Below are 13,890 nucleotides of genomic sequence, written 5' to 3'. Positions count from 1 at the left end.
GTCATACCTAGCCCTGAGACGTATGTTTCTAGTCATATCGGCCACATGGAAAAAAATCCAGACAATCCAATGTGTTAATGGACGTCTGCTTGTTAAAATGTACATTGAGAAATTCATGTACTCTATTCCATGCAGGTATATTAAAGTGTAAGTAAACGTCATATTAAAATAAGCATACGTGATGGATTGTATTTGCTGAAAAGATCATTGCATGGACCATAAAAATCGTAAAATATTAACTTGAAATGACACTGTTGATGTCCTTGATTCATCAACTTGTTTGTCAATAGCTTGCTTCGCTGGTACAGCATGGTACATGTACATAGAACATGTTTAAGCATATTGAATCGTATCAAGACAAACTATATAAGTGATTTGGGAACATTGCTGTATAAAACTAGAGTATCCGACGGTGGAAAAGCTTTAGTCTTCACGTTTAAGATACACTTGGATGAATTTTGCGTGGATTATTCCTGAAAGGTAAATGAAAGTACCTGAAATGTTTCTAAATGGCGGGTAAAATTTTATGAAAGCTGCTTTTTTGTTTTACTGAAAGGTCTTACATTAACTTAAAAGGTATTTCTTTCTGTGAATGGACGAAGAGTCGTGAATTTGATAAACATTGAAATGTACATACAGAAGAGAAAAAAAACGCAGGGTAAGCTTAAAGTGATTTTTGATTTAAACTTTTGATGTCTTAAGCTGGCAGTATTTAAAGGTGTCGTATCACCAAAAAAGAAAAGAGAAAACAATTCTCAATATCTTCCTCGGGTGACTATCACAACTTTGATTCTCATCATTTCTCCTCATAGTGATACTTATTCAACTCTCCCGACAGGGTACCCCTTAAACCATGGTTTAGCTTAGCAGGGCTATACCGACAGTTCAAAACGTCCCATTCGCACAGAAATTCTCCCCACTCCCTATGAAATGTGCAGTGCATACAGTGTACGGACATTCGTCGGTTTATTTTAATATCTGCATGATAATTATGAACGATAAACATTACAATCTTTATTTGTTATCATTTTTAAATACAAAATAGAGATTAGGATGTTACATGCGTTCTATTATTTGACTTGGTTTTTTCTACTGAAATAGATTTCAAGTGGTTGCTTTTTTACAACAAGGAATTTAATTTTTACTGCGTAAAAAACAGACGAGTGACTTGGTTGATTTTCCTCGACACAAGGGTAGGACTATGGCTGACACACGCATGTTTACAAAGTTTTTGCCGTACGGAAAAAGATATCACATTTTTTTCTTTCATGGAAATTATTCAAGGGATAGAGAATGGGTTGAAGATGTCATCACAAGAATTGAATACCATGGATATATTGGCGGGTGTAATAGTTCTGAATTTGATTCATGTTTAACAGTGTTTGAAAACCTTTGTTCGAAATGCGACCAAACAATAATCCCAGCCTTCGTTCTCTCTCAAGAATCAACAAATTCAAAGACTTTCAAACGTTTCATTGAAACAGTCTTGATGAACTCTTTGGATAAAAATGAGGATAAACCAATGATTCCTATATTACTTGATGACTGTAAACTTCCGCCTTGTTTAGTGCACTTAACCCCTCTGTGTGCGTTTGAATGTAAAGTTAGAATGTGGAAGACATTATTGAAGGTTCTAGAAATTGAAATTCCATCATCTAGTAGTGGTGAGTCGGACGAAGAACTCCGTGAAGTACATGAATTGCTGCGGGAACGACTGATGAAGAAAGGAATAAGGCAGCAGAAAAAATTCAGATCTCTGTGTAAAAAATCTGGAATAGCATACTACACGAGTCAAACCGGAACTAGGTCAATGCACATTAGTCTCATGAAAGGATGTGGGGTAGAAATTTTAGAGAAAAAACTAGTATTAGAATGGGACAGTTTTGAGAATGTAATGAGAAAAAGTCCTGACACTTTAAACAGAATTGTTCATTTTAACCAAGAATGTTCGATAAGTGAAATCATCCTTAATTTCACGAAAGAGAGTCGTAATGAGTTTTGTAGTGGCTTTTCACTTCGACGTTTGGAACTTCTACGATTTTTAGAAAATTCATTGAACTACCAATTAAGCAGTGGAGAATATGACAGAATTACGTATAATGTAAGGTTTCGGGGACAAACAGACTATGAAATGCTTCATTTAGCAAACAATTTAGTAAGAAATATTTATCTTCAAAATTTCTCAAAGCGTTCAACTGAGTTTGGTGATATTGAGAAACGAATAGAAACTTTCGAAAATTCTCCGTACAGTGTTGAAAGTATTGTTTCTTTAGCACGCACTGGTTTTATATACTCTGGAACATCTTATACTGTTACTTGCTATTCCTGTAACCAAAGTCTATACGGTAAATTGGAACTCTCGGAGACACAATTAATTCTTCAGCACATAGAATGGAATTCCGACTGTAAACACCTAAGACAAAATTACAGTTTTTCTAAAAGCAAAGACCACTCCAACGACCCTTACGGGCCACCGAATATTTCAACGTTGGAGAGATTGACTTTCAATTCAAACTTTTCAGATATTGATTTTGATTTCGATAGAGTTAGATTGGCAAAATCTGGTTTTGTTATCATGTCTGACAATGGCAGTGATATGCTAGTTACATGTACTGCATGCAGCTATCATGATTTTATCAGCACGGATCTTGGTAAGCTAGAGGAAAATCACTTGTTGTGGTCAGGTGAAAATTGCCCAATCCTCGTTGGGAAATTTGGAATACAGGACATCAGAAAAATTCGAAAGGAACATGAAGTTAGAATCCAGCATGTATCGTCAATAACGCTTCAGACAATAATGATGAGAAAATCGTTGGAATCAAAAAAGTACACAAATTCAGAAAATTTAGTTGAAAAGGTCAATGCAATGGATATTTAAAGTTAATGCTAAATTTACATGGTATGATTCTTGCAATGCCGTCACGTATATGTTACTTCAATTTTAAAATTGAATTATGAAAAATAAACAAATCAAGATAAAAAAAAAATGCATGTTAAGTTAGACGAGACGTTCTTCAGTAATATGATTTAGGGAGAGGGATGAAATAAGCTGAGCCTGCTGCCCAATTCCTGTTCACCTTTACATCTGTGAATAAAATATTTGATAAATTTTAATTATACAATATAATTTTTCCCTCGAAACTGGTGATTGAAGTATTGGTAATTAAAACAAATTCCTTTCGGAAGGGGTTACATTATTTGTACGTTATTATACATTACTAGGAAATGCAAAATGGTGAAAAATCACATAGGCTGATTTTTACAATTTTGCTTTTCCTCCTAAAATTCACCTGGCCTGGTTGGCCCTATATATATTTAAAATTTATATTGCACTTTGCACTAAGCTTACTTATTCCGAAATTTGTTTTTATTTTCCAAATCTATTTAATTTTCCAAGACTAAGGAGAAGAAATTCAAAGAATTATCCACTTTTCCAAGCCTGTGAGATGATATAAAGTCTCCCCCAAAGGAAACAAAATTGTTTGTATTATCTATCTTTAAGTCAAAATTTCAGATCAATGTAACTTTTAAAATTAAATGTTTCTTTTACATTCTTACTGGATAGCTGTTGAATCTGCTGCTATAACATTTTTTATGTTGATATCGTCAAGGAAATTTTAGACAACTTGAAATCACAAAATTTTTCAAAAATCAACAGCTTAAACACTTGCGACTTTTTAACTATATAATCAACTATTCCTCACGATAAATTCAAGTCCAGGCTTTTCGATATCATTGAGAGCTGCTTTTTCAATAAAAATGGAGCTTCAACTCGACATTTAGATACGGTATATTGACTGCGTATTGTCAATTAACAATGTTAATTTCCATTCTTATGTCGATACGATATATCCTGGTGAGCTTGAGCTAAAAGATACCACAAAGTCTGATCCATCTGTTTCATATTTAGATATTTTACTTGAAAAAGACGTTAATGGTAATATAACAACCAAGCTCTATGATAAATGTGATGACTTTAACTTTTCTATCGTCAGCTTCCCTTACTTATGCAATATACCTTCATCACCTGCATACGGAGTTAACATATCTCATTTGATTCGATATATAATGCTCTACGTATGAACAATTTCTACAACGAGGTAAATTATTGACAGACAAGTTGATGAAAATGGAATTTCAGCAGCTTCGTTAAAAGTCATCATTTCTTAAATTCTATAGTAGATACAATCAGCAAATACAATTTATCATTGAGTCAAATGCTGACTGATGTTTTTCATACTAATTGTTAGTCCATTATTTATACACTGAATTGACGACGGATTTCCCCGTTATTTCCCGATCATGACAAGGAGCACACGGCGGGTGTGACCGGTCGGCAGGGGATGCTCACTCCTCCATGGCACCTGATCCCACCTCTGATGTTTTGGAGGTCCGTGTTTGCTCTGCACCTATTTTGTATTGTTTTATGGACTTTTGATCTGGAATACTGTTTTATCTCAATATGTTTCATCGTTTAAAGAATTTTGAAAACAGTATAGAAATCACAAGTAAATTATAATGATAAAATCATTTTGAAATGTAACAAAAAGATTCAGAGTCAGATATATGTTTCCTCAGACCTTGAATCAATCGACAGACAATCATTTGTACATGTATGTTAAACTAAAACAACGCAACTCATTGAGAAATGAGTCATCTATGTAATAATTTGAATAGTTTCTTTTCTAACGGTATTTTTATATAAAACATGTTTTAAAAAATTAAAATTGACATTACAATCATTTCAATACAGAAGCACATTTTGCATTTTTCTTTGTTTTATTGAAGCATAAAAGCATAAATAAGTAACATTGCTGAGGCCCAGTACAAATAAATGCAAAATGAAGTAAATATTTAAAACAATGCAAGACGTCCTTTTTTAAAACAATTCTTACGTCATGTGACAAAATGTTTATAATTTAAAAGATTTATTTCAACTCTAAAATTAAAACATACATACATGGCTTTGTAAGCAATAAATGATTATATGCAGTTAGAGTTCTGCCATGAAAATAAAGTAAAGCTAGAAAAATTAATCTAACTCATATTATAATTCCATTCATCTAACTGAAGAGAATATGTTCTTTTTTTTCTTTCCCTTAAAAGAAACTTCTATTAAAGAAATGCGTAGATCTTATGGTCAAGTCATAATCAAATATATAAATGCATACAAATCTTTTGTATTCACTACAAAAAGAAAAAGAATGTTCCTGATACGCTACATGGTAAAACACCACAACATAGTCCGAAAAAATCTGACAAAACGTCAGATTTTTCGGACTAACCACAACACAGCATGCTAAAAGGGATCGCTAGGTTTTGCCACAAAAAGTTTGTTGTTGGATAATTGAGATGTTTTAGTCCACAATTTGCAACGAAAATAGCAATTCGGTTTCAACAAGAGAAAAATTGAATTTAATATTCTTATGCTGTTGCGTAAATCTTTAAACAGAAAACTTTTGAGTAAGCTTTAAAAAACTAATATAAACAGGAATAAACTAAATCTAATCTATGCACTCTAAAACTTGGGGTTTAGACATCAATTACGTATTGCTGCTTTAACAATCCTTATGCCTTTCCTCTAGAATAACAACAACGTGAATTCACAAATCAAAATGAGATTTTAAATTTTCATCTTCTTTTCTTTGCAGTTTTCTTTTCTTCTGAAGGCTGGATTGACTCTGTAAAATCACATTTGAATCACAGTATAAATACCACTTATTTTAAAATATGAGACAGTTAAGACGTATTTCTGCATAACAGAATGATACAAATACCGTTACATAAAACCATTTGATAAAAAGGCATGTCAAAACATCTATTTTAACCTTAAAAACTAAATGTTACTCAAAAACACATAAATCCTCAGTGGTAGATAATCAAATTCTAAGAAATCCTTTAACAATCCCTATTGAGCAGAATATAGAGAAAATCAAATTAACATCAAACGCAGATACTTAGTACCACAATCAAGGAAGTCGTTCAAAATCTTCAGGGAATGTTAACTGGTGAAGTTCATAAATATGAAATACCATTAACAATTACATGTACCGAAAACTTCAAATGAAATTTTGCAAGATTTTTAAGAATCAAAAGAAACCCAAAGGAAAATTTCACAAACACTGAAATTACCGAAAAGGGGAAAATGAGATGGTAGTCAATGAAAAAAATACATAAAACGCACAGCAACTGACTTGTCAAAAAGAAGAAAGGAGAAAAATAAGGAAAATAAACACAAAATATGGATGGTATCAACAGAAAAAGGAGAAAAAAATGTGGAAAGTACGAGATTTTGCAATTAGTAATTGTAAATACAGAGAGAAGTGAAGAGAACATTAGGAACTCAATGAGTCAAAATGTATAAAGAGACAGGATGACACTCACCCACAGGTTCTTCATTGATCGTAGGTTGTCTCTGCATCTTGGCCCTCCTCAGCTTGGCATTTTGCTGGATAGAGTCTTGTTCTTGTTTCTCTTTTGCTACAAAGAATTCGTCTATTTTTTTCCTCAGTTTCATCAGCTCCGGAATTCTCTCCCCATCATTTGAGGAATCCTCATCCATGCTGATATCTATAGAGGTGGAAGAGGTGGAGGATAATCGTCCCTTTGTGACAGACTTAGATTCACTGAGTCTGTCTTCCAGAAAGTCTTGCAGAGAACCTTCTCTTGAACCTTTCCTGGCAAATCTCTTCCTCCTTGCCTCAATATCATCCTCCTCTAGTGAGCTTTGCGAAGATATTGAACAGTCACTAGTCCTTCTTTCTAGATTCCTAACTGAAATACATTAGATATAAATTCTTTAGTCTTTATTCTATATTCACCCTGACAAACCCTTAAGAAGCTTTATGGAATTTGTTTAACATTATACCTCTGTTCGTCTTTATGCCTGCACAGTAATTCTCTTCATAATTTTAGTGCCTTTTCCATAATTTTCGACAAAATTTATTAGCCACAATACAAACATTGTGTTTTTTAAAATTTTCAACTTCGATGAATTTTTCTAAAAGGTTTTTGTCATACTTTGCTTCCCCAACTGCTAAAAATATTTAAGATACACATGACAATTCTTTAAAACAGAAGGTATTGGATAAATGAGTAATTAAACTCTGGTGGGTTTTTTATTAGTAGAATTATTCTGGTGATCCAAAATTTTACGTGAGCTAATGAATTAAAATCCACAAACTTTGTCCTTCAGCTTCTTCATCGTCACTGTAATCAACATCCATCTCCTCTGCATCTTTCTTAAGTTTTTCTAAAGAATTTGAGCTCTCCAGAAAATCAACTTCTCGAAAATCCTCCTCAATGAAATAATCATCACCACTCAAATCGCCATACTGCTCTCGTTCTTTCTTTGGACAATCACGAAACACGTAGTTGAAGTTCAGTCTTGTTTTTCTTAAATTAAAAGTTGGGTTCTTTTCGTCACCGCTGTTTGGTAAAGGCAGCTGATGATGCTGTGAAGGATCATCATCACTATCATTGGAAGAATCATCATCTGAAGATGAAGCTGCAGTAACTTCAGCTCCCACAAAAGCACCTGCTTTGAGCATGGTTTGCAGTTCATCATATGTGTGAAAAAATTTTGTTGTTTCTTTTTTGCTTCTCCTCTTTTTTCTAGTGGCTTCAAACTTGCCACTCTCAAAGTCCTGTACCACAAAAGAAGTTAAAGTATTTCTATACAATTAAGTATTACTTAAACTAGATTTAGGAGTAAATCTTTCCTAACCTCACTTTGACAATTTTTTGGTAATGTGTCCAGAAGATTTTATGCATGTTAAAATGCAACTCAAAACAATCTTACGCAACCAAGATTTTAGAATACAAAAGAAAAATGACTAAATATCAAAACAATTTGCTTAACAAGATCCGTTCCCTTACCTTATCTCACTCAACAAAATATTCATTATTTGCTGAAAACAATGGACAAACTCGCTTTTGTATTTGGATCTTTATCAATACATTCTGACCTTGTAGAATTGGACAGCTTTTGCTATTTTCTTGGTTTCTTTGACCTGTGTCAGGGTCCAAATGTGGTTGTTCTTTATGTGTTGGTATTCTGGATGATCCATAGGCAAACCTCCAAGTTTAGTTAAATGCATCACATGCTCATAATCAGCAATAGCCTCATAGAGCTTATTAATAGGCTCATCTGTAATTCAAAAATACTAGTATACTGGTATATTTGCCGATATAATTATGTATACTGGCATACCATTCTGGTACATCATTCTCAAATAAACTTTTTCTTGCCTCCTTCATTCCTTTACTTAAACATCTTAAACATTGCAATAAGAACAGATTTTTTTTCTAATTGACAGTATACTTTTCAAACATATTCTGCATCTTCAATGGTAAGAGATGTATTGGTTTTAGCTATATTTGTTTTAGCTGTTTGTTTACAAAACCGTGTTCATACAAAAACTCTTTGATAGATGTTATCTATAAGTAAAACAAAGTTTTACATCAAATAATTGTGCAAACTTTATGATAAACGTTATAATTTTAACTTTTCATTTGTCAAATTCTCTTACAAAAGTAGCATTTAATATACCTCCATAATCTTCATTGCCTGTATATGGGGTTTTTACCTCTCAAGAGAATACTATTTGTATGAACAATTTTTAAAAGAACATAAATTGACAAATTGATGAAACAAGAATATCAGCTTTCTTTTTTAAACCAATGGCCATACTAATTCTTATGCCACTTTCACACTGAAATTGTCGACGGATTTTTCTGTCATATCTCGCTCATGACAAGGAACACATGGCGGGAACGATCGGTCGGCAGGAGATGCTCACTCCTCCATGGCACCTGATCCCACCTCTGATGTTTCGTGAGGTTCGTGTTTGCTCTGCTCCTATTTTGTTTTGTTTTATGGACTTTGATATTGAATACTGTTCGTTATCTCCCTATTCTTCTTGGTCAATTATTTGAAAATTTATATCCAAGGTCGATGTAAGTTTGGTTTGGGATGGCATACATTTATCTAATCTAAGAATAGATTTACTTCTGAGACTTCTACTGGGTCAGAGAACTGATAACATAACATCTAAACTTCATTGTCAGCTAAAAAAACAAATGTACAATAACCAAAAATTCTTACATTTGTCTCCTCTTTTGTTCTGAAAGTACTCCCAGTAGAGATAAATGGCCCTTTCAATCCTTATGGTGGCTACATCGTGCACTGTTGTGGTAATGGCTTCATGGGGAGGAGACATAACCAGCTTCCTCAACTCGTAAGCTTTTACAATGTCATCCTCCGCTAATCCCATCTCTCCCAACTTCATCTCTGCAAAAGCTAGACATCGCTGAACTTCTGCAAAACTGTCAAACTTTTCCATTTTAAACTGTCTGAAAAGTTTCATGGCATATTTGTAATAATTCTCGGCGTCTCTATAGCACTGTTTGGCTTGTTCTTTTCTGTTTCTTTTCTCTAGCTCAATACCTTCTCTGTAAAAACATCTCCCAATGTTGTGAATGTACAAAGGAATATCTATATTGTTGAAGTTTGTACACCTTTTTACAGCAATATGAAATGCCTTCAAGTGATTGTATTTTGATTTGTCTAGATTTGGTGGTGACAAATTTGCATATACTTTTCCTAAAGAATTGTACACCAATGCTAGATCAATCCTGTATTTGTTTCTCATGGTCTTCTCTAGTTTGTTAGCCCAAAGTTGTTTTGCATTTTCAAAGTAAATTAATGCCTCTGAGTATTTTCTGTCTTTGAGACGTAGCTTTCCAGCAAAATAAAAAGTTGCACCTGCTACTTCAACAAATGAACTAAGACTTCCATTGTCGAGGGAAAAACTGGGTAATGTTTCTGTTAAAATGCAGTTTAGAATATTTTCACCTATTTCATTTCTGTCACTTTCAAAAAACTTTCTTCCAAGGTGTACCTGCCATAATGCAGTTTCCAAGAAATCCCCTCTAGACTTTGACTGCTCAATGAATTTTTCAAGCAGCCTAAACTTAACATAATCTTCAAGAAATAGGTCTGCCACTTCTGATATTCTTTTACAAGCCAATATTGGCCTTGAACTCTTCCTTAATTTAAGAAAATCAGGGGTGGTGTTTTGGATCAAGTCATAATACGTTTTCAGATGAACCTTGAAGTCTTTCAAATCTTTCCAAGCCTTCACACAATTTTTCTCAAATTTCTCAAAAATGTCACTGTTTTTCTTCTCTACATACTCAATAAACAAATATTTAGCCTCATTTACTGCCTGTTGAAAGTTTTCATCATTTGCAATTTGAGTGAGAAATTCATGGACTAGTGGATGTAGAGAAAATTTTACATCCTTTGATTCAGTTTCAATATCTTCATTCTCCATTTTAGTCAAGTCGTCAACCTCTACAAAATGGCGGCTCTTCAGATAAATCAAATTGGCATTGGTTCTGGGAGTAAGTGGGTTCTTATAACTCAAGGTGTCCTCACCTAACACAATAGCTGCAGAGGACAAATCAAACTTAGCTGTCCCAAACACATGTAACTTTACCATGATATCTTGTTTCATTTCATCTAAAGTGTCAAATGTTTGTTTGAGACATTTACTTTCCATTTTCAACCCTTCAAAATCCTTTTCTAGCTTTTTAGCCAACATTTCTGGGTTAACCTTCCCACTTCTAATTGCTGCTCCAACTGATTTGATGGCCAAGGGACTTCCTCCACATAGATCTACGATCTTTCGACAGACCTCATTTTCAGGGGAAGCCTGAAACATGAGGAAAATGATCATTCTTATGACTTTTGGGAAAAAAATCAAAGCAACTTCCTCTCAAAACTTTCTGTAACACTCAAGAAATAAATTCCACACCTTACTACAAACCATTAAATATCCTCTATGTAGTAAATTTAAGGTCAGATGAGACGTTCCTCAAAATCTGTTTTGTATATCTTTGTAATATATGAAAAATATTCTAAATTTTAATAACACTCTGATTTCTAAACCAGTTTCTAAACATTTTTTAAAAATCCAAACACTTAAACATTTGAAATTGGAAAATTATTTTTCTTCCCCAAAGGATTATATAAGAAAAACTACCCCTGGTATCTTGCAGAAATGCCTGGTAAGGTACCTCAGTTTTTTGCGAGTAAACATGTTTATGTAGCAATACTTCAATGACAAACTCTTAGAAAAATCTATTTATTATTAAGGAACGTCTCGTCTGTCCTTAACTGAAGTAAACTGCCTCATAAAAGTTTTTTCTTTATGTACAATTCGAATGATCTATCATTTTGGCTATAGGATTACACATCTTTTTAGTAACTTTACCATTACCAGAAAGACCTGTTTAAACTAAAGCTTAACTTAAACTTACCATAAATGGTCTTCTACAACAAGCTTTAAACAGTAAAACACCATCATGTTGCTTCAGCCTTTGTAGTTCTACCTCATACAACTGACCAAGTCTTTCAGCACTTCTAGATATCTTTCTGATAAATGTGATTGTCATGTTCAGTTTCTCTTCAGTTACTAATTTTTGTCTCACTGTTAGCAATATTCGAACCTGTCAGCATATAAACACATCTTATTAGAACATTTTTGTTTTTTCCCAAAAATTAGCTTTGATGAAGAAACTTTAATCTAAATAACAGCACAACTTTGGGTATGAACAACAACTTAAAATCCTCGGGATTGAAATCATTGAATCAAAGAGTTCAAAAAACTGTATGCTTTCTTTGAAACTACTCCATATGACAACAATCTTAATAGACCTTGGGTAAATAATATTTACAATCAAAGCTAGATTTACTGTAACATATAAATTACAAAATAATGTCAATTTACTGATGAAAATATATATTTTTTTTTTAAAAGTGCATACCATGCAAGAATTAATCAATATAAAAATAAGTATTTAATGTGAGCTATGTACATGTAATTGTAATTTTAACTTTTGATATACAGTACTATACTTTTTATAGGAAAGTTTAAGAAGAAATACCTCTTCAGTTTATCCTCATAAAAATAATTTCAAATCTTATATATTTATTCTGCAATATCTGTTTATAAGAAATTAAAAATCCATGTTTTGTTTTTTGCTCTCCTTTCTTTAATTTTGGTATTATCCTTTGTCCTAGATCTATTTTGAAGCTGTGATTCCTATTCAAAATGGGTAGAAAAAATTACTGAAATAACACTGGCTACCTTTGTATCTAGTGATTTTGTATCCAAAGTGAATCTTTCCAAAACATCTAGCAAATCAGTCTTTCTTTGACTGCTTTTCATCATATCATCCAAATTATCCATGAAGAAAATTGTCCCTAGAATTTAAAGACGTGGCATTAATCAATTAAATGTTAATGAATGTGTAAAATACTAGTCTTGATGGGAGGGGGCAAAGCCTTGCATATGCCTTGCTACACGCCTGATAACTTACAATACCCAGAGCTACCCAGAGCAATTGATGTGACCAGATTACAGTACTGACAATAAAGTATTGATCTCTCCCTCATTTTCTTAATATTAAAGATATGCAAGTATTAAAAAAAGACTTTACTGGCTTTCAATCCTCTCAGTCCTGTGATTAATTCTGAGTACAAGTCTTGTACTTCTGCACTATTACATTCCTGTCCCACTGCTGCAACCAGATCTCGCAGTAAGTCCACCAAATCTTCCTTCTCTCTGAAAAAAGAGGTACACACTGAATGAACCTTCAAAAGTCCCCATGTCAGAGGAAAAAGCACTGATATACAATCAATTTCTCTTAAAAGCTGTCTTCCAAAAAAGATTAAATTTTGTGATATCAATATCATCAAGGGGTAAAATATAACTGTCTATTACTTTACATTATCTACTACTATGTCAAAACATAACAAATATTTAACTTTAATTCTAGATTTTGTAAAATATGTAGCTTACCTCATATCAATGGTCTTGACATGCCATTTCTCTCTTGCATGCTGCAGTCTGTAACAGACTTCAGTGGCCAAGCTTGTTTTTCCTATGCCACCCATTCCACATATTGCCACTCCTAAAATTAAAGTACAAAATCAATTAAATTAATGGACATATCATATGCAGTTAACTTATCTGGATCACAATACTGAATGTCTATAAATTTGTGAGGGGCCCCGGGGGGTGGGTATTATTCCTAAATGGACATTTTTTTAATATTATTTTTTTAAAGTTATGATTTTATTTGAATTTGCTAACCTTGATATTTGTCTCCTTTCAGATTTTCCTCTATATTTTTTAGATCTTCTGTTCTTCCTATGAATTCCTCATCCTTAGATTTGGAGACCCTCGCACAGTCTTCTCTGTATTTCGTTAACTGGTTTTTATATTGCAGTAAAACATTTTTGAATGGTTCGGTTCCCTGGCGTCTATGTAAATTAACAATATCTACTAAGGCTATTAAATAATCAAGAAGCAACCCTTTGTCGTCACTCAAGTTGTTTTCAAGAGCAGTAAAAAAACCGACACCGTTCTGAACTTGCGAAAATACAGGCCCCAGGTCCTGAACTGCCCGTTGGCAGACTTCTTGTAAAAGACTCGTATCGGCGTCCAATTCCTCGGAAAGTGCGCGGCGAATCGGGTCCCATGGATCAATGTGAGTGACACTGATCCCAACATTGGGGGAATCAAAGTCAATGTCATCCATACTATGATGTTTTATTTAACTTTTCAATTTCATCTTGTAGTTTATCATGCAGTCAGTTGCCGTCTTGCCACAACTTCTCGGTTGTAAAGCCTTGGTGATAATGATCATCAGATGCATGTCCTTGCACTCAGTTTAAAGTTCGCAAGCGTAGGTGTACTTTGAAACCGGTTCTGTCAAAAAAAGCTATTGAACGCATGTTTTTTTTCTTTTGATTCCATTGGTAACCAGAACAATATCGGCCTTTTCAAAAAAGCCTATTTGCCATTTGGTTTTTCTCGT

The 13,890-nt window shown here is 33.5% G+C and overlaps 1 protein-coding gene across 1 annotated transcript; it reads right to left on the bottom strand.

The window, feature by feature from the left end:
• Positions 1-5,441: 5,441 nt before the first annotated feature.
• On the bottom strand, positions 5,442-13,890 carry LOC134268751 (uncharacterized). The gene is made up of 10 exons (XM_062750988.1): positions 13,164-13,890; positions 12,870-12,981; positions 12,508-12,632; positions 12,156-12,271; positions 11,326-11,514; positions 9,107-10,718; positions 7,968-8,149; positions 7,184-7,646; positions 6,385-6,774; positions 5,442-5,681 (listed from the first exon to the last, which is right to left on the bottom strand). Exons 1-10 carry the CDS (start codon positions 13,609-13,611, stop codon positions 5,632-5,634), a joined length of 3,687 nt encoding a protein of 1,228 aa, XP_062606972.1. The 5' UTR covers positions 13,612-13,890; the 3' UTR covers positions 5,442-5,631.

The sequence above is a fragment of the Saccostrea cucullata genome, unplaced genomic scaffold (genome assembly GCF_032062105.1).
Source record: "Saccostrea cucullata isolate Sc308-1 unplaced genomic scaffold, CSIRO_AGI_Scuc_v1 ctg8959, whole genome shotgun sequence".
Lineage (NCBI taxonomy): Eukaryota > Metazoa > Mollusca > Bivalvia > Ostreida > Ostreidae > Saccostrea > Saccostrea cuccullata.
Note: the sequence above shows the minus strand (reverse complement) of the source record. Positions and strands in the feature narration are given on the sequence as shown.